The 19117-nt window shown below is 42.8% G+C and overlaps 1 protein-coding gene across 1 annotated transcript in view; it reads right to left on the reverse strand.

Moving 5' to 3' along the window:
- Positions 1-19117, reverse strand: part of pappa2 (pappalysin 2) — a 65104-nt gene that overhangs the window by 29595 nt on the left and 16392 nt on the right. The window contains exons 6-14 of the mRNA XM_076079840.1: positions 18578-18717; positions 17386-17539; positions 16709-16901; positions 15226-15359; positions 10553-10735; positions 9543-9846; positions 6006-6134; positions 5818-5903; positions 1179-1375 (exon numbers count right to left, since the gene is read on the reverse strand). Coding sequence (XP_075935955.1) covers positions 1179-1375; positions 5818-5903; positions 6006-6134; positions 9543-9846; positions 10553-10735; positions 15226-15359; positions 16709-16901; positions 17386-17539; positions 18578-18717 — 1520 coding nt within the window. The remainder of the gene's footprint in view (positions 1-1178; positions 1376-5817; positions 5904-6005; positions 6135-9542; positions 9847-10552; positions 10736-15225; positions 15360-16708; positions 16902-17385; positions 17540-18577; positions 18718-19117) is intronic.

Genomic DNA, 19117 nt, shown 5'->3' on the forward strand with positions numbered 1-19117 from the left:
CTAAAAAACAACAACAAAGGAGCTATGCCGTATTCAAACTCGCTGTGCTGTCTTATAAAGTTCTGACAAAATGTCTTCCAAAGTTACAGTGGAAGCCCTTCCTTTTATTCTTGTCTTTACAAGCTGCTCATAAAAGTAGTAAAAATACTTTCATATGAACCAGTGATGCACTGACTCATGCAGGTCACTTTAAGAGCTTTTTTTTAAACATTTGAATGTCTTGGCTCTTCTCTCATAGGAAGGCTGATTTATACTTTGAGTCATCGCTCACAATGTTAGAACAAAGTACCGTATTTTCCGCACTATAAAGCGCACCGGATTATAAGGCGCACCTTCAATGAATGGCCTATGTTAGAACTGTTTTTATATATAGGGCGCACCGGATTATAAGGCGCATAGAATAGAATAGCGTCGTAAGCGTGTCTCTTGAAAGGTGCCATTTTGGGGTCTTTATACACACACAAGTGGTGTTGGACTAGGAGTAAGCACAGTACCGGTGTTTACCGCGGTGCGGCTTTGTAGTTTACCAGTCGTACTGAAACATTTTGATAGAGCGCCGTGTACAACCAGTATGGATCAACCAATTAACCAATTGATCCATATATAAGGCGCTCCGGATTACAAGGCGCACTGTCGTTTTTTGAGAAAATTAAAGGCTTTTAAGTGCGCCTTATAGTGCGGAAAATATGGTAAGTAATGCAGAAGGAGAGTGAAAGGCAGGAAGAGCAAACAAGAGAGATAAAAAGAGTGTGAGTGACCAGAAAGGTTAGAGGGAGAGAAAGAAAGTCAGCTGAGGAATATTGCTACTCGTCCTCAACAAATATCTGTGTTACTACTGAGGTTTCATGTAAAATCTTGTAAAAACCAAAGGCTGGATGAAATATTGATTTCAAAGCATAGACTGTTATAATAAAGCCTTGAATCTGATTTGAATGGACTTTACTGTATCTGGACTCCATGAGCAGTTGTGTTTGTGTAACAGGAGCCATAATAAATCAGGCTGGACTATATGCTCCAGATTTCAAGCCTCCTGTACAGAGATGAATATGGTTGTTTCGGGATGTAGCCAAGCTGCTAACATTGTTAGCCCAGAGTCCAGGGTTTCCACGACGGCCTCCACGGGGAGTTTATTGTCATCTGGAAGTCTTTCTATGTGCCCCGTGGTTCGTGCTTCATACCTTGGTGAGTGACGGCTCCCCGGTGGCGGCGTGGGCGGGACAGCGGTCGGGGTCCTGGTGCGAAGCAGCGGCGTCGGAAGCCCACTGGTCCGTGTAGCCCAAAGGTGTGAAATAACCGCAGTCCCGAACGCTGGAGCCCCGCTCGAACTCCTCGCACACGCCGTCGCCGTCGAAGACATAACACCGGCTCGGCTCGCCTTGGGGAGATGGAGAGGAGAATGAGACAGGAGGATTTATGAAAGGATATAAAGCCTGGTTTCTTAATCTGGCAGGGAACACACATCCCCCGCTGTTACACTCCCATCCAAGTCTATTTGTCAGTGAACCAAATCCGAGCAGATCTACTTTGTATTTTCATTGGCCGCTTTCAACGTCAGCCACGTCAACCCGACCGTATCTGACTCTCCGTGCTGTCAACAGCCTGTAAATTACAGTAAAAAATGAACTTTGACTTCAATTAATTACTGAAGATCACAACATTTTTTGTAAGAGAGCATTATATGTGAATTGGCCAGTTAGTTCAGTCCCAAAAGCACCTCAGTAACCCTAACCCTAAGTCACCAAGCAACAACAGCAGCTTTACGCGCTGCAAAGAACTGTCAAAGCAATGATTCAAAGTTAAACAACAGACAAGAAGGTATTATTATTGGGTCTATTATTGACGCAACGGGGGTGGGGGGGTCAATAAATACCTGTCCACAGCCGTGGAAAGGAGCACCAGAGTTACATCTAATGCAACATGATACATGTTGTCATTACTGGACAGTTGACAGTAAAACGAGGGCTGCCAATTAGTTGACCAGTTGATTCGTAGGCTGTTGATGGACAAATACGCTCTGTCGGAGATGATGACTCGATTCATCTGCTGGAGGATATTGGGACAAAACATTTTGAAGTGGTTTCCACCAGCCTGGTCTTTGCTCCCAGGGCATAAAATACTGACGGGTTGTGGTGGCCCTCGGTGTCTGATACGGTTTTTAATATGGCTTGAGCATATTTCTAATAAATTGCACTGTATAGTCCATCCAAGTTTAAACACTAGATTTCGACACAATTTAGTGAAGCTGTCTCTGTCTTAACTTCTTGGCACAGAAAGCAATATGTTACTAATTCTACCTGTTCTGTTTGTTACATCTTGATTTTAGACAGATTTACATTATTTGCATCGTAACATTTAAAGTGGGCCCTGAACGCACACCAATAAATGTTTTATATCTCTTTACCTATTTACAGATTTACACAAAGCATCATCATATTTTACACTGTATTTGAACTTAAAACTATAAATGAAGTTAAATCAAATTGAAGAGCAGTTTTTGTAATACTGTAATGTTTACCGTTGTTTTCTTGCAGTGTAACTGGTTGTAAACTACACATTTGCTGATGTTTGGCTCAGGAATCAATCAAAGCAATGAGCTACTCCTGCTTTAGCTTCTGTAGGAGATGCACCAGTAAACCTGTAATATTAACTGTTTCAGAAGTATAGTATAGTAGTATAGTATCTGCATAGAGAGGGGGTCAGGGTGGATGGACTGGTCAAACAGACACAGGACAGTCACCCAGGAGACCGCTGTTAATGTCCCGTGTGAAACCAACAGTCAACTTTGGCCTATTTTAAGTTACGTACATGTTACGTAAAGTACTTATTAACTCACGTTATGCACGTAAAGTAGATTATGTCATTGAAGTTATATAACAATCAAACGTTGACTTATTTCAAGTTGCATAAATTACGTGGAGCACTTAACTTACATCAAGTACATAACCTACAGAACTAAAGCTATGTAACAAACGTTATTGTAACCCAAACCACGATCCTTTTACTAAACCTAAACCTAACCAAGTAGTTTTGTTTCCTAAACCCATGTGAAGCCAAGAGACACCAACAGTGTCCGTATGTGACGAGTTGGGAATGAGAAAATGTTGTTTCCACTGAATTACATGATTGTTAAAATGCCATGACAATAAAGACTATTAACGATCTTTCAAGGCTGTTCATGGTATATGACCATATGTTAATAGAAGCTAGCTTTTCCAGAGGTTTCAACCACATTTTGTTGTGCTTTGATAAAACTCGTTTTTTCCAAGATGTCAAAGTTTTCACATAGTTTGTTTGGCTTGATTTTGTTACATTACAGTCTTTAAAAAAAGACTAATCTTTATAGTGCAAAAGACAGAATGTGCTCCTTAGCCAGCAGGCCCTGCAGTATGTCTGAGCTAAAGGGCAACGACTTACTAAGGATGTAATTAATGATATTTGAATTGAAGCAGGAGAGAAAAAAAGGCTGTTATGCTTCCTGTAACACAGTTGCACCTGAGCTATGAGCAATGAATATAAGTGCAATAGAGTAAGGGCATGACATAATGTGCTGCAGAAGACAACAGCTTGTAATGCAGCAGCTCTTCATAAAAGCATCAAGACACTTCACAAGTTTGGCCTCATTAACATCTGGACAGCTGCAGAAGTTAGACAGACGGAGCTGTGTCGGTGAGTCAGTTCTGCCCGATTGGCTTCAATTAGTCGACGGAAACGTGTTTCCGATAAAAGTAAAATTAGGCCGACACAATTTGACGCCTTACTGTAAGCCGGAGTCCGCCCCCGCTTTGCACTTTAAGTGTTTTTAATTCCAAGTCTGTATCTGTGGAGACTCACTAAAGAGGACGACCTGACAATCTTTGACTTAAAGTTAAGACCATCTGTTTTTTATCTGAGGTCTGCAATGCTGTAATCATATCGTGCAATGTAACCTTTATTTAATCAGACAGTTAAAAAGACAAGTTGTAGAATCTATAACACTAAAAAAACTAACAACTAACAACAAATGCAGCTTGGCCGTGACGAGATGACCATAAAAGCAGTTGGTGTGGTTACTGCAGAACTACGGTACGTTCTATCAGCACAAATAACGCAAGAGCAAGACAACTCGGCATAGTTGGAGTTAACTGGGTCAAGCCAACGTTGACTAAGAAGTACAACTGAATAATTGGTTTTAAGTGTTGCAATTTGTAAAAAAAAAAAAAACTGTTTTTGTCACAATGTCTTTCATTGTAAAACAAGAGATGTAATAGCTTCAGTCACGAGATGGCTAGCCTTGGCCGGGAGAGGAGGAAGGGGGGGGGGGGCTGACAAATAAATTGACTAGATGATGGAAATTTTCGCCCTGTAACAAACTCTCCTCGCACAAACCCTCACACACCACGCATGAATGAGCTAGTGGGAACAACACATGGCCTAAAAAGGAAGCAGAGAGCATCATCTCCACTCAGCCGTCACTCCCTCCTCAGCAACGTACGGAATATTCATGAAATCGCCCCAGAAAAATAAGTTGGATGTTATAAATGCCACACTTATTCAACCGAGCTTCCCCGATGATTGGGGAGGCAGGTTTTTTTTATACGCCAAGTGTGCGCAAGCCAGTATGCACGAGCAAACATGTGACTATAAGAGGTGTTTGTGTTCTCAAGGCTCTCTGCCTGGCTTTACGCCGACAGACGTAGTCGTCCCCCCTCTGTACCATGTGGGGAGGCTTCTGATGTGGCCCGTCTGCGTGCTTCAGACACAAGTATTGTCTTCCTGCGGTGGAGTCTAAAGACGATGGGGGCTTCTTTGTTTGTCTTTGGCCACGTTATGCTGCATGTTTTTGGTTTCTTTTACTTTACTTTTTTGGACGTTGTCTGACCAACGTTTCACCGCTGGTCTCACTTGTATATCGGATTCATATACAAAAAAGGACTCGATATTTTGTTTGTTATTGTGCAAAGAATTTACACAGGGGATGGTCTGTGGGTCAGTTCATGGCATTTACTGTTGTTATTATTATTATATTCCGTACACATCTCGGAGAAGATTAAAATGCATTAATACGACTGTATATGGCACGTTCATGTGGAGTGAAAAACATCTCGAACAAAAAGATAAAATAGAGCCCTAACAGGTGAATGTGTTTTCAGTAACAGTAACATATCTAAACTGTTTCTTAATGTTTCTCTTCTTACCATAAATCTCAAGTTGTTAATTCTGGGAACAAATTGTGCGTTCTTTCCTAAACCCTAACCACGGTTGTTCTTTCAAGCTTCTTGTTGGGTGTAAAAGAAATGATGACATAGTGAAAACGTTACTTACCTTACATAAACCATATCAAATACGATGAAAAAAACGTATTTTTCTTCTGTTTTTAACAAAGCCAAAACATAATCTTTGAAATAAATCATTGCACTTCATTCATCAATATTCCCGAGCCTACTTGAAACCTCATAAAGGCCTGAAACGTATTCAATAAAGGAAACATGTCTGACATGTTGTGAGGTTAAAAGTGTTTTTCTCTGCCAGCCTAATGTCAAAACGGTTCAGATGTCCAAACGAGACTTGTGACTTTGCAAAGCAAGAACTCACTTTTCGCCCCTCGGCTCATCTGTTTCCTCTTATGCGGTGGAATCGGTTCCAGCCAGAAGCTTTTATGTCGTGTAAATTAAATTTGATTGGTTTGAATTTTGCTCTTATTACTGCTGCGTGCACAAATAAGAGATTTCGCCGCTTTGTCATTAAAAGTTGATGTTCATGTTTCACGTGTAAGAGAGGCAGATCTGGTGGGTTTGATGTAGTACGACTGTGTTCTGCAGTGGAGTGGATCTCACTCACCATTACAGTTGAAGCTCATCTCCTTGAGGCATTTCTTAGAGCAGCCGTCGCCGTCCAACAGATTGCTGTCGTCACACTCTTCTGTCCTGCAGAGAGAGAACCATCAAACCATCAAACCATCACCACCATCACCTTTATCTCCCATGTCGGCTACATTTACATTGTGTGGTAAATCGTGTTAAACAGACCCCTGTATGAAGCCATCTCCGCAGTAGGACTGTCCATGACTGTAGAGGAGAGGTGAGGAGGGATCGCTGAGGAGGCCGTCTGCTTCCACCTGGATTGTGTACTGGTACTTGACCCCCTGCCTTACAGAGCTGAAGAGGAGAGGAGAGGAAACAGAAGAAGAGGAAATGAGACAAGTGGAGAGGAGGAGAGGAGAGAAGACCAGATTAGAGGAGAGAAACAGTAGGAGAGGTTACAAGACAGGAGGAGAGGAAAGAAGAATTACGAGAGAAGACGTAATTAGGAGGCAGGAGAGGAAACGAGAGGAGACGAACCAAGCAGAAAAGAGGAGAGGGTAAAGGGTTTTGTAATTGCTTAAATTTCTAATAAAAATAAATAAATGTATAAAATATTGGCATAATAAAATGATTAAGTAGACGTCCAAGGTTTGTTGTATTCTACTGAGGAGCAGTATGCCAGGTTTTTACTGCTTTGTGGTACAAACTGATCCTATAATCTTTACAGGCTTGTTGATACCAATGGACTCAATGCAATGTGTAGAGGATGACCTCAATGTCTGGTAACATTGCTTATTGGTGCTGTGTAGAGAGGAAGCATTGCTTATTGGTGCAGTGTAGAGAGGAAGCATTGCTTATTGGTGCTGTGTAGAGAGGAAGCATTGCTTATTGGTGCAGTGTAGAGAGGAAGCATTGCTTATTGGTGCCGTGTAGAGAGGAAGCATTGCTTATTGGTGCCGTGTAGAGAGGAAGCATTGCTTATTGGTGCAGTGTAGAGAGGAAGCATTGCTTATTGGTGCCGTGTAGAGAGGAAGCATTGCTTATTGGTGCAGTGTAGAGAGGAAGCATTGCTTATTGGTGCAGTGTAGAGAGGAAGCATTGCTTATTGGTGCAGTGTAGAGAGGAAGCATTGCTTATTGGTGCAGTGTAGAGAGGAAGCATTGCTTATTGGTGCCGTGTAGAGAGGAAGCATTGCTTATTGGTGCTGTGTAGAGAGGAAGCATTGCTTATTGGTGCCGTGTAGAGAGGAAGCATTGCTTATTGGTGCAGTGTAGAGAGGAAGCATTGCTTATTGGTGCAGTGTAGAGAGGAAGCATTGCTTATTGGTGCAGTGTAGAGAGGAAGCATTGCTTATTGGTGCAGTGTAGAGAGGAAGCATTGCTTATTGGTGCAGTGTAGAGAGGAAGCATTGCTTATTGGTGCCGTGTAGAGAGGAAGCATTGCTTATTGGTGCAGTGTAGAGAGGAAGCATTGCTTATTGGTGCAGTGTAGAGAGGAAGCATTGCTTATTGGTGCCGTGTAGAGAGGAAGCATTGCTTATTGGTGCCGTGTAGAGAGGAAGCATTGCTTATTGGTGCAGTGTAGAGAGGAAGCATTGCTTATTGGTGCAGTGTAGAGAGGAAGCATTGCTTATTGGTGCCGTGTAGAGAGGAAGCATTGCTTATTGGTGCCGTGTAGAGAGGAAGCATTGCTTATTGGTGCCGTGTAGAGAGGAAGCATTGCTTATTGGTGCCGTGTAGAGAGGAAGCATTGCTTATTGGTGCCGTGTAGAGAGGAAGCATTGCTTATTGGTGCCGTGTAGAGAGGAAGCATTGCTTATTGGTGCCGTGTAGAGAGGAAGCATTGCTTATTGGTGCCGTGTACAGAGGAAGCATTGCTTATTGGTGCCGTGTACAGAGGAAGCATGGTATTTGCAGATGGGCTCGGTGAACAGTGGCTCGTGGGATCGCAGTGGGAACCAGTGGCTTCTATCTGTAACCTTGTATGCCATGACCTCACAGCACCGCAGCAGGAAGTGTGTGTAGTGATACCGAGGCTCCAGTATCAGGACTATTGATCTGTTTTCAGTGAGTTGAGTCTATGAAAGGAGCCCTCATCCCGGTGTTTCAGAATCCGCCTGGTGCCAAAGTTAACCAGGAGGAGCAGAAATCTCCAGAACCTACGGATTCCCTTTTATTAATTATGGATCAGAGGAGGAAGCGAAGGATTTGAACCCCCCCCCCCCTTCTCTATTTATCTGTGCTGCGTCTCAAAGCCCTCTGCCACAGCTCTCTCCCTCTGGAGGCCTCTTCATGATAATCATGGTGGGCTTTAGGTCACCTTTTCCTCCCGACATACCTGATTCCCTCTTAAATTACTCAACTTCATTAACAAAAATAGGGGGCCGACAAGCGCTTGTTGGGGTGATCGAAGGGGTGATCAGGATACCTGATTAACAAAAACACACAAGAAGTAAAGTGTTTTGATTGGTTCAACAGTTCGTCTTGTCCTCGTCACGCTGACCACAGAGCTCATCAGGAGGAATCGCTCACATTTTGTTCATATTCAAACTCTGCTGTAGCTGTAGACGTCTCTTACCCTTCCTCACCTACAATATCCTCATTTCTTCTCTTCCTCTCTCTTTTGCATCTCTCGTACGCGGTATCTATATCTTTTCCAATCCCCCTCTGTCTCCTCCCCTCTCCCCTCTTCCTTTTCATCTGTTCTCCCTCCTCTCCCTCGTCTACAAACCCGTTGCTCCCAAACACTCTCTTCTCCTCACATCAACCCCTCTCTGCCCTACTCAGTCCCACATAACTCAATTCCCAGCGGTTCTTACATCTTTTTGCACTTAGACACAGCTTGTGTAACGCAGGAGACGTGTTAGCTGAAAAATGAACTCTTTTTTTTAAAGCTGTGTCCACCTCACATCTACCTTGCTCTGTAAGAGAGCCACAGGTTTTGTTTTGTTTTTAGAAAATTGCCACAACATTTGAACTTCAGCCCAAAATGAGCAGCAATCCTGGGACATAACTCTCATGTCCCAGCAGCTATTTAGTAAGATTCATCAAAAACAAAAGCCTTGTGGCTTTACATTTATATTCTGGTAATCATTTGGACACCCGGCAACACGAGACGGGACGCTGGACAAATTTATTCAACTTCAGCCCTGAAACTTCAGAATGCTTTTGCTTGATGGAAACGATTTGGATCAGTAGCCTCAGCTCCACATCCCCATGCTGGAAACATTTCCAAACAGAACCAGACCCAAACACTCTTTTAGAGACCGATAACTGTGGATTAGCAGATCTGAGGACACACACACACACATACACACACACACACACAGGCAATGCTGTGTGTGTGCTAATGCAATGCTGTGTCCCTAAATAACATTATTTTTGTGACCCTCAGTCTTATTTTTCCTCTGAAGCTGCTGATGTCTGACGAGGCAGTGTGTGTGTGTGTGTGTGTGTGTGTGTGTGTGTGTGTGTGTGTGTGTGTGTGTGTGTGTGTGCATGTGTATGTGTGTGTGTGTGTACCCAGCATCTGCACCTGAGAGAAAACCAGACTGGGGACCATGCCTCAGAGGGACTCCTGGGTAATTGATTCCCATTACATATTGCGGTTGCATCTACCTGTTTCTGATTTATTCTCCAGGCTGGGATCACTGTTACAATGTGTCCACCTTAGAGACATTATTGCAAAACAAGGTCATGTAAGATCATCTTCAGTAAGAGTGATTTTGCCTCTACAAACACCCTGACAACATCTGTCACTGACCTGTCAGTGAACGTCTGCCGGGTCTGAGGCGAGGGCGTCTTGCCGGTGAAGGGCGGCTGCCGCCGAATCCAGTACAGCAGGGGCTGGCAGCCGGAGCACAGGGGGCTGCCGGGGCCTGAGGACAACATCGCGGCATCGATCTCCATCTTCTCGTCGAAGGTGCAGAGTTTGACGGCGACGATGGCGGCGCCGCGGGTGTCCAGGCGCAGCGTGAAGGGCATGTCGCAGAAGACGTGCTGGGGTCCGAGGTTGATGCTTTTCCCCCCGTCTGTTATCAGCTCCACGTTGGCTAGGGCCGGGTTGTCTGGGACGGGGAAACAGAGGGATCATGCTAAATGTGTCTGCTGGTATGTCTGTCATTCTGAACATCAGTGGCAGTGCAGAGATGTATGTGTGTGTGGACAGTGGTACCAGACTACTGGTTTTATAGCAAGTATAAAGTATAAAGGCCGCTAAAGTGCACACAGGGCGGTTGGGGGATGGAGGTGGATCTTACAACCAGGAACATTTTTGTCACTTCATTAAATATAATAATCGATTACAAATTCAGTCACATAATCACAAAATCGGGACTGGTTACAAAACCAAAGAGTAAATTTGCTACCTCCTATGTGGATGTCCAATCAGTGTTGATGGTAAATGTAGTCAATTGACGCCGTATACGTCTCTGGTAGTGGCAGCGACCTGTCAATCACAGTAGCCCCGCCCTAAAGCATACCCTGCTTTATGGTCTGTTTGACTCTAAATGGACCATAACTTACTAAATGAACATCATGCTGTATTGAAGAAGACTTGAAACTAGAGATTGAGATCATAAACTCATGTTTACAATGTTTACTGAGGTAATAAATCAAGACAGAAGTAGAGTCATTTTCTCATAGACTTCTATACAACCAGAGGAGTCGCCCCCTGCTGGACAGTAGAGAAAATGCAGGTTTTAAGACATAAACCATCGGTTTCACTCAGCAGAACCGGAGGTTGCCTCCTGGTTGTGATGGAGTGATACTTACTGGAAGAGACGTAGGTGACCCAGAGTGTAAGTGTGTGTGGAACGATGTGGTGGAGGAACCTCAGCGTGAGCGTGCAGCCCTCCGTGTCAGGACAAGGTGAGGTCACGTTGGTGTCATAAAGGCTGAGCTCGGGACTCCAGGCCTGGAGGCTGGGATCACAGGGCTGCTCCACGTCAGGTGGGCCTGGGGTTCAACGACATCACACGGACACACGCATCAATATTCATGTCTTCATCCATTCCATGACCCTAAAGCTGGTGACCATGTACATTCCAATCAGACACACAGTAGTACAGTGCAGAGGCAGTTTAACATTCACCTGTGTATCAGATTTAGACAGTGGCTCAACTTGCTACCTAACTGCAATGACCAATAGATTATTCCATCAGTTTTCAACTATTAAATTAATCGCCAACTATTTAGAGAATTGATTAATCGGTTTGAGTCATTTTCAACAAAAGAAAAGTCAAAGTTATCTGATTCCAGCTACTTAAATGTGATTATGTTCTGGTTTCTTCACTCCTTTTGAGTTGTGGACAAAACAAGACGTCACCCTCGGCTTTGGGATAAACGGATTGACTTTTTTTGGCCTCAACAACTTTTCTGTTAATCGAGGAAATAATCAATAGATTAATCAATGATGAAATGAATCGTTAGTTGCAGCTAGTGTATCTTTCATTCATCACATATTGCATTTTTCAATTCAACTCAATTGCATTTGTATGGTGCAAAACCATAACAGAAGTAATCTCAGGGCACTTTTGGCATGGTGCAGGTCCAGACTCTTTAGAATATTATTTACAGACACCCAACAAGTCCCACCATGAGCGAGCAACAGTGGCAAGTAACAACAAGCAAAGACCTCAAGCAGAACCGGGCTCTGGTTTGGCAGCAATTTACTTCGACCGGTCGATCGGCTCTTTTTCCATTCAGCTTCTTACGCCTAACGAGGGGATCCTACATTGATACACAATCTTTAGCCAAAGTTAGGACGATTTTGGTCATTTCAGTTGAGACTTTTCAGTATTCTGATTTTCTCAGCGCTCTTTTTACTGGTTTGAAGTATCGGTGATGTCATTTACTTCTGTGCACCAAAATGTAGCAATATTTGAATATGATGACAGCTGCGGTATGGTTTCCTGATGTTGACGGGGAGATGGTTCCTCCAATCAGATGTGATCAAACACACCAACACAGTCCTGATGAAGCAGATTAGTGGAGTTTTAGTCTTAATAAATAATTCCTCTGTAAAGATGTTTTTTCTTTTTGTTTGTCTTGCCCACTTCTATTTAACAAAGGTCTCAGTATTACTTTTAACAGTTACCAGCAAACCCACTCACATTATTAACAAGAGAGAGCAGAATTTTCCAGTTGAGTGCGAAAGAAAGTCCTGCTCTGTGACCTAAAACATGGCAAGCATTCAAAACGCAATAGTAACACCATTACACCCGGCAAAATGAGTTGATAATTGTTACAGTGTTAGTGATTAGCACGATGGAATCACATTACAGTAGTTTTATTATCAGCTGTGTCCCAGAAAGCCAAATAAAAATCCTGATGGTAATGAGGTGTTACACATTTCACACCGTCTGAAGCACAGTGGATTGCCATGTGAACGCCAGTTAAATGATGTCGACATCGGCCTAAATTGGCATAGAAAATGAACCAGAACTGTAAACTGTTGCCATTAGCTGCCTACATTTTCCAGCAACTGAAGTGCTAGACATATTAATAAAGATCAGCCATGTCTGCCACATGTGCTAGAGTCTGGTAAGATCGTCCTATGCATTGCTCAATTTGCTTGTTGATATCATCCTTGTAAATTCAGGTAACATCACTTTTTTGGATGCAGTTAAGGATGTACCAAATGTGTTTATTTTTATCTCAAAGCTTTTATTGAAGTTTTTGAATGAAGCTTTGAATGTTAGTTGTCATATTTTATGACATCACCCTAAAATATATTTTAAAATCCTCAGTTTGAATACAGGGATTCATCGGATTAAATGAGTTTGTCTTTTTTTATAAATCAACTTTCTTAAATGAATATAACTCATCAGTGCGTGACCTTGCTCTCCAGCGTGTCCTTGCTCTCCAGCAAGCAGTTTTTTGACCGGAGTGAAAATGTTGTTTTTGAAAGGTTAAACACCAACAAATTGAAGCCATGGGTGTAGGAAGCATTGAGAATGAGGGTGGGACAATCTAACGACAAGTCTGGGGGTCCTGGTCCAGAAAGTGTTTAACAGAGTAGATGTACTGCTCGTGATGATATTCATCTGGCTTTAATGGCATGACAAAATGATGGACACATTTTGTAATTCCATTTCGATGAATATAAAATCTAAAATGATTAAATATAAGATTGCGTTTTAGCTCTGCTGCTTGTTAATTAGTCCAGTCCTCACAATATTATACCATTAGTTCTGGAGACACAAGCCTATAGGCTCTGGCAGCAGCTTTATGTCTCACGTAGTAGAATATGGCCTCGAGCTGTGTGCCAATATTTAACAGTCAATGTCAATCCAATGCTTTCCATCGTGCATTAGTCCAGAGTTCAGACTTGACTGAGAGACTAAACATCATTTAAAATGATTTGCGGTTGTGATGAGGGCATATATTGTCTGGACTGGGCAGCATTCAAATGTTGATTTCTAATTTGCTGGTCAACGATATGAATGAAGCACTAGCTTCAGTCAACGAGCCAAATGTCCATGGAAACCACGCAACCAATGGGATGATGACGTTGCTCTGTGTCTGAGAGACGAGTATGTATAAAACTGTTCGCTAACATGTTTGCTATAACAACTTTAGAAGATCATAATATATGAAAGTGTTTTTTTCCTTGTTCCACCGCCACCATGTGGCCAAAAAATGTATATGACTGCTTTAAGATTTCCAATGATGGTCAAGTATATAGATATATGGAGTTTGCATCCATACATCATTATGGATGGATGCAAACATCCATCCATGTATCGTATTTCAATACTGTCAGGACAAAAGTGAATAGTTATAGATATTTATTAAAATACTTTATCACCAGCATTACACTGTCAACTATCCCAGGCTTTTTTTTACATTCTTGTACATCTTTTTTTATGTTCTTTCTGACTCTTTACTTCTTACTCTATATTATTACTTTTGCTGCGGCCACAACTCATTTCCTCCTCACGTATTATACATTTCCATCTTCATCCATCAGTCGGCTTAGAAATGTGATTTTCATCCGTACAGGTCTGGACTTCTCAACCTTAATCCCCTCGCTCTACTCACATCTTGATACAAATTGCAGTACAGTGAACTTACAGTGCACTTACTTTAAACTTTCTCATTTTGATTTATGAACCACTTTAATGCTGAAAGCAGCACATAAACAAATAGAATCCTTCTCAGCGGGATCTCAGGCTCGTGAAACAGGCCAAGAGGTTTCAAAACAAGAACCAGTCAACGTTGTGGCACAGGCAACATTATCAGGAAATATAAAAGGACAATGTTTCTAACAATTCAAGCAAACAGTGTTTTGCCATCAAACTTGTATTTTGCGTTGCAAGCCCTGATATCCGCATTGAATTTCCCTGCTGAGGGAGATATTGCCCGTCTCCGTTGGCTGACAAAGTGACCCCGTGCATCGTCCTCTTCAGAAGTGGGAGCGAGTGAAAAGGAGCCGGGGAAGCCAGCAGACTGGCTGTCTCCTCAGCTGTGTGCATACCACTGTTTAGAGTAAGACTGTAATTGACTCTTTATCATCATTATGGTCCCGCAGCGACAAAGAGGGAGCCCTAATCCCCCCTGTTCCTCCTCGCCGCTTGTTTTCAAAGCGTAAATTCCAGCCGGGGATTTCCACATACTTGGGTAGAGTTACCGCGGAGGAGAAGGAGAGTGTTATTGTGCTCGTAAGATCTTTCTTTCTGTCTATCTCTTTCTCTCTCTTTGCTTTCTTGTTTGCTTCCTTGTGTTCCTTTTTATTTTTTTCCTTCTTGTTTCTTTTCCTCCGTTACTCTACATCTCATGCCAAAGGAACCCGGGCTTCTGCAGAAATTCTAATTGGAATAACAAGGACCATGTGCTAACGTGACGCGTAATGTTTCACACTACAGTGCTACAAGATTCACTTTTGTTGGGGGGGGTTTTTTTGTTTATGACTGAGGTTCAATGTTTGAACAGCACCCAAACGTTACCCGAGTAGACGGCTCGCCTAATAATCCTTGTTCTCGCTTTGGCTAAAACAAGACAGAGACAGAGAGAAGTCTGTAGCTAAGGGCAATTATCATTTAATGGTTTTCTGCTTTTTCCTCGTCCAGGAGCCATTAGCCTCGCACGCACCTGAAGTTTACAAGGAAGAGAAGTGTGTGTGTGTGTGTGTGTGTGTGTGTGTGTGTAAACCAGAGACACAAGTAGAACTCAAGGACACAAACCTGAAGACCGCCACATTCCTCACTGTCAATAATTATTGAAAGAGAAGAGTGTATCAGACTCAGTATGCTGAGGATTTTTTGGATGAAAGAGGAGATATCAACAATTGCCTCTACTGGTTTTCATTTCAACTTGGCCATTATTTAACCGTAGAAAAATAATCTATTTTGATCAAATAATGTATAAAAAACAAGGGGTGCATTAAGAAAGGTTGTTCCTGTCCAGATCACTCTTTGGACACACATGGTGATTTTTTGACTGACCAACTGCCTCCTCGGGTGTCCAGTAGCCTGACGTGTCACAGATGCGAGGTGAGGTGGCCTCGGAGGCGTACTGGTGGAAAACGCCGTCCGTCTCACAGTCTCCACAGTTGATACCAGACACATGGAAGGAGGAGCTGGGACATAAGGGAACAGGGTTGCTGATTAGGAAACATCTTCTTTCACAAATGTGTCTCTCTTAAGACCAGCCCTACAATAATGTAGGACCAACTTCAGAAATCTGAAGACACACAGGTAAAGTAGAGGGGATGACTTGTAGAGCATTCAGGACCTGAATACCTTCCAGTGGGCCAACAAGGCCAACGTCATTTCAAATGCAGCCGTCTTTTGGCATGATTTGGAGCTATAACCATGTGGAGAATCCCCTCATCTGTTGCACACGGGCCAGTTGTTTATTGCTCATGTAATCAACACATGAAGTGAGAGTATGACGTGACCACATTCTAAGTGTTTTTGTTCAGGTGGTCATCGTGCACTGGTAAATACGAAACATGAACCAATCCAAAAGATACTGGGAGGTAGAAGCAGGCATTAACTCCCCTGATTGTTCTCATTACATGTGCACTAGCTGTTACACTGTTACGTGTCCGTCATGTTTTATGATACAATTCATACTGCAAACTTAGTTCCCTTCCCCAAGACGATCTAAGATGTACCATTTTGTAATCCATCTAGGGGCAACGTTCTGGTGACAAACTTTGAACTTGTTAACGAGGAGCCACTGAATGCACCTTTGTCTCAGCAGAATCAGGTCCATCCTGGCTTGAGTCGTTCAGAAAAGAGTGCATATGGTGGAACTTAGCTGGCATGTAAGTTGTCATTCAATTGTCTACTTGCATGACGGTAAAGAGGCAACACATTTCTGGCATTGTTGTCACTCATGGCAAGTGCATCCTTTGTTCATTATGCGTTGCATGAGTCGAATAGTAACATATCTGCCTATAAAGCAAGGAATATGATATGTCTGTCTGTGTGTCTTTCACATAGCTCCAGAACTGTCCATCTAATCTATTTCACACTTGGTGGGTGTATTGCTGGGGACCCAAGGACGTGCAGTGTCAAAGTTGGACACGCAACAATTTTAATAAACTTTGAATAAACAAGCAAACAGCGCTCTGTGCAGCAGCGGGGGCGGGGCTTCAAGGCTCTGCAGACTGAGTCAAGCATGTCATTTTCTGCATTCCCCCCCCCCGACAACACTGCAAGCAGCAATAAGGGGAACCAAGCAAATGGCTCTCTGGTTCCCAAGCCAAGACCTCCACAGACAGACCTACTGCCACCCACCCAACAACAGGGCCACCATCACTAAAGCAGTCATAGGACCAGGTGGACATATTTTCCAAAGATTTTTTGGGCTCTGATGAGTTTCAAAAATGAAAACACATTTGAACAATATAGTGAAGATAACAGACATAACTAAATGTGGAGAGTCAAACATTGAAATGAAGAACCCATGCAATTGTACCTCTGATAAAGTGGTCCCCTTATAGGTGGCAGCCAATAGATTGAGACAGAATCCGGACTCTGGTCCGTCACTATAGGGGCCAGAGGGATGGGGGCAGGTTGCTGCTCCGTCAGCCAGTTCTGGTAGACCAAGTCAAGATAACAGTGCATCCGGGCCACTTGGTTGGGTGTGAAATGGTTGGTGCAGTTGTCATCTGACGGGGTGCAATGCAAAGAAAAGCTCCAGGTAATCATCACGGATCATCTAAAAAAATCTTAAATTAGCCAGCTGAGTCCTAACAAAACAAATTTTAAAAAGTAATGCAAGTTGTTTGCATGAAGTATATGTCGTAGTTGTACTTGCTTGTGTGGCTGTGTGTTACAAATGTCAAGAGGTACATTACTTTCTATAAGAGCCTCATGTCTTTTCACCTGATATGAGGACATGTCATAACATGTCCCCAACAAATGATATGGATTCAAGACCAAGTTGTAATCAAGAACCATGTGTTTTGTATTCCTGAATTTTGTCTTGCACAAAAAAGCAACGTTTGTGATTTTGCAGTAGGATGTTACATAGAGTCTACTTTATGTCCTCGCTCTTCTGTACAGTGTACAGTCTACTTCTTCTGTGGGTCAATGATTCTTTTCGACATCTCTTGACAGTACATCTACTGTTAATTATATTATCCACTGTACCTGTGTAACTCATGTAATTGCTATAAGGTGTGTCACGGTACATGGTGAGTCCACAGGTATCATTGACGGCTCCAGGGTCGTGGCAGGCTTTGGATTTGGGTGTTGGTGCGGTATCAGCACACAGATCTCCTGTCTCCATGGATGGGGTGGTCTCCTGCAAGTGCATATGACAGAACTACTAGCAAATGATCACAGAAGAGTGAAAAGCTCAATGTATGTACTTTACAGACAGCAGACATTGAAAGAAGTTCATATAAAGAACGTTAGAAGTGTAGACGCTTTCCCACATAAAGTAGCATTTTTGATAAAACAATATACTGTATGATACCGAACAATAAACATTTGAAACAAAAAGTGAGTACAGTACAGCTTTGCAAAGGGAAAACCGTTGTCATATTAAACGAGCCCATTGGTTGTTCGTACAAGCCGTGTGTTACTTATGACCCATATTAACTGTTGATTGGCAGCGACCTCTAGTGGCTGTACTAATCACGACGGGACCAAAGGAGGAAGTCAGGTGACATGGTTTGAAGAGCGACGAAGCAGGGATGCGGTTGGTGTGGACAGATGGGTCAAACAAACATATGACTTTCACCTCGGAGATCGCTGTCGCCGGCTTGTTTTTTTGCAGCCAGAAGTGACCCGAGAGGGTGGAGCTAAGTACAACCAAACGCTGAATAAGACATTTTTATATGACCAAAATGTGACAATTAACTTGTTTGAGGTGAAAACACTTTGTGAAAGGGTTGAAGTTCTGAGACAAAAAACACGAACAACACCCTGACCGCAAAACGCCGTGGTAGAGACCTGTCAATCACTGTGTAGCCCCGCCCTAAAGCATACCCTGCGTTATGGTCTATTTGACTCTAAAAGGACCATAATTTACTAAATGAACATCATGCTGTATTGAAGAAGTCTTAAATGAAGTGAGAAGTAGAGTCATTAGTAGACGGGAAGTAGAGTCTATTTTCTAATAGACCATTATACAATCCCTCTATGCCAACCCTTTTTACAACCAGAGGAGTCGCCCCCTGATGGACATTAAAAAGAATGCAGGTTTAGGGCACTTCCACATCGGCTTCACTTTTCAGAACCAGAGGTTGCCACCTGGTCGGAACAAACAACCACATATGGTTATATGTGTTGGAGGACTTGTAAGTATTATCAAGAGGAGACGATTGAACAGTCTTACCTGACATGGGTCATCACAGGAGTCCCGCTCGCTCACCCCCTTGAAGACATGGTACAGTCCAAGGATGTGGCCCATCTCATGGATCATGGTGTTGTGGTGGCCCATGGTGCCAAAGTAGGACGGGTTAAGCACCATCCCACCTGAGGACAAAAGATAAAATTCAAATGGGTCATAATATTATTACTATCTCAATGTTTTTGTCTTTTGTTAAGACTATTTTTAATATTTCAAGTGACGGAAAAGTGAGATTCATTTTTTTTTTTTGCGCTATTGCAAGGTACAAATCTAAAATAGCTTTCTCTTTCAAAACTGTGACACCTCATTCCATCACTCTGACGTGATTTCCAAAAGTAACCTCAAACAGGTTTAGTGCTTTACGGCAAGACACGCCCAACAAAACTAATGTGGTATTGCTGTTAAGTCCAGATTCTAACCACCAGCTGTCTGGCAATTCAGCTCCAGTTTGACTCTCTGCCACAGAATTTCCAAAAGAGCAACAAACCTCCATTGTAAAAACAGTAAGCACTGTGACATTTAAAA

Source organism: Anarhichas minor, unplaced genomic scaffold (assembly GCF_050575085.1).
Source record: "Anarhichas minor isolate MPS153535 unplaced genomic scaffold, ASM5057508v1 ptg000006l, whole genome shotgun sequence".
NCBI classification, from domain to species: domain Eukaryota; kingdom Metazoa; phylum Chordata; class Actinopteri; order Perciformes; family Anarhichadidae; genus Anarhichas; species Anarhichas minor.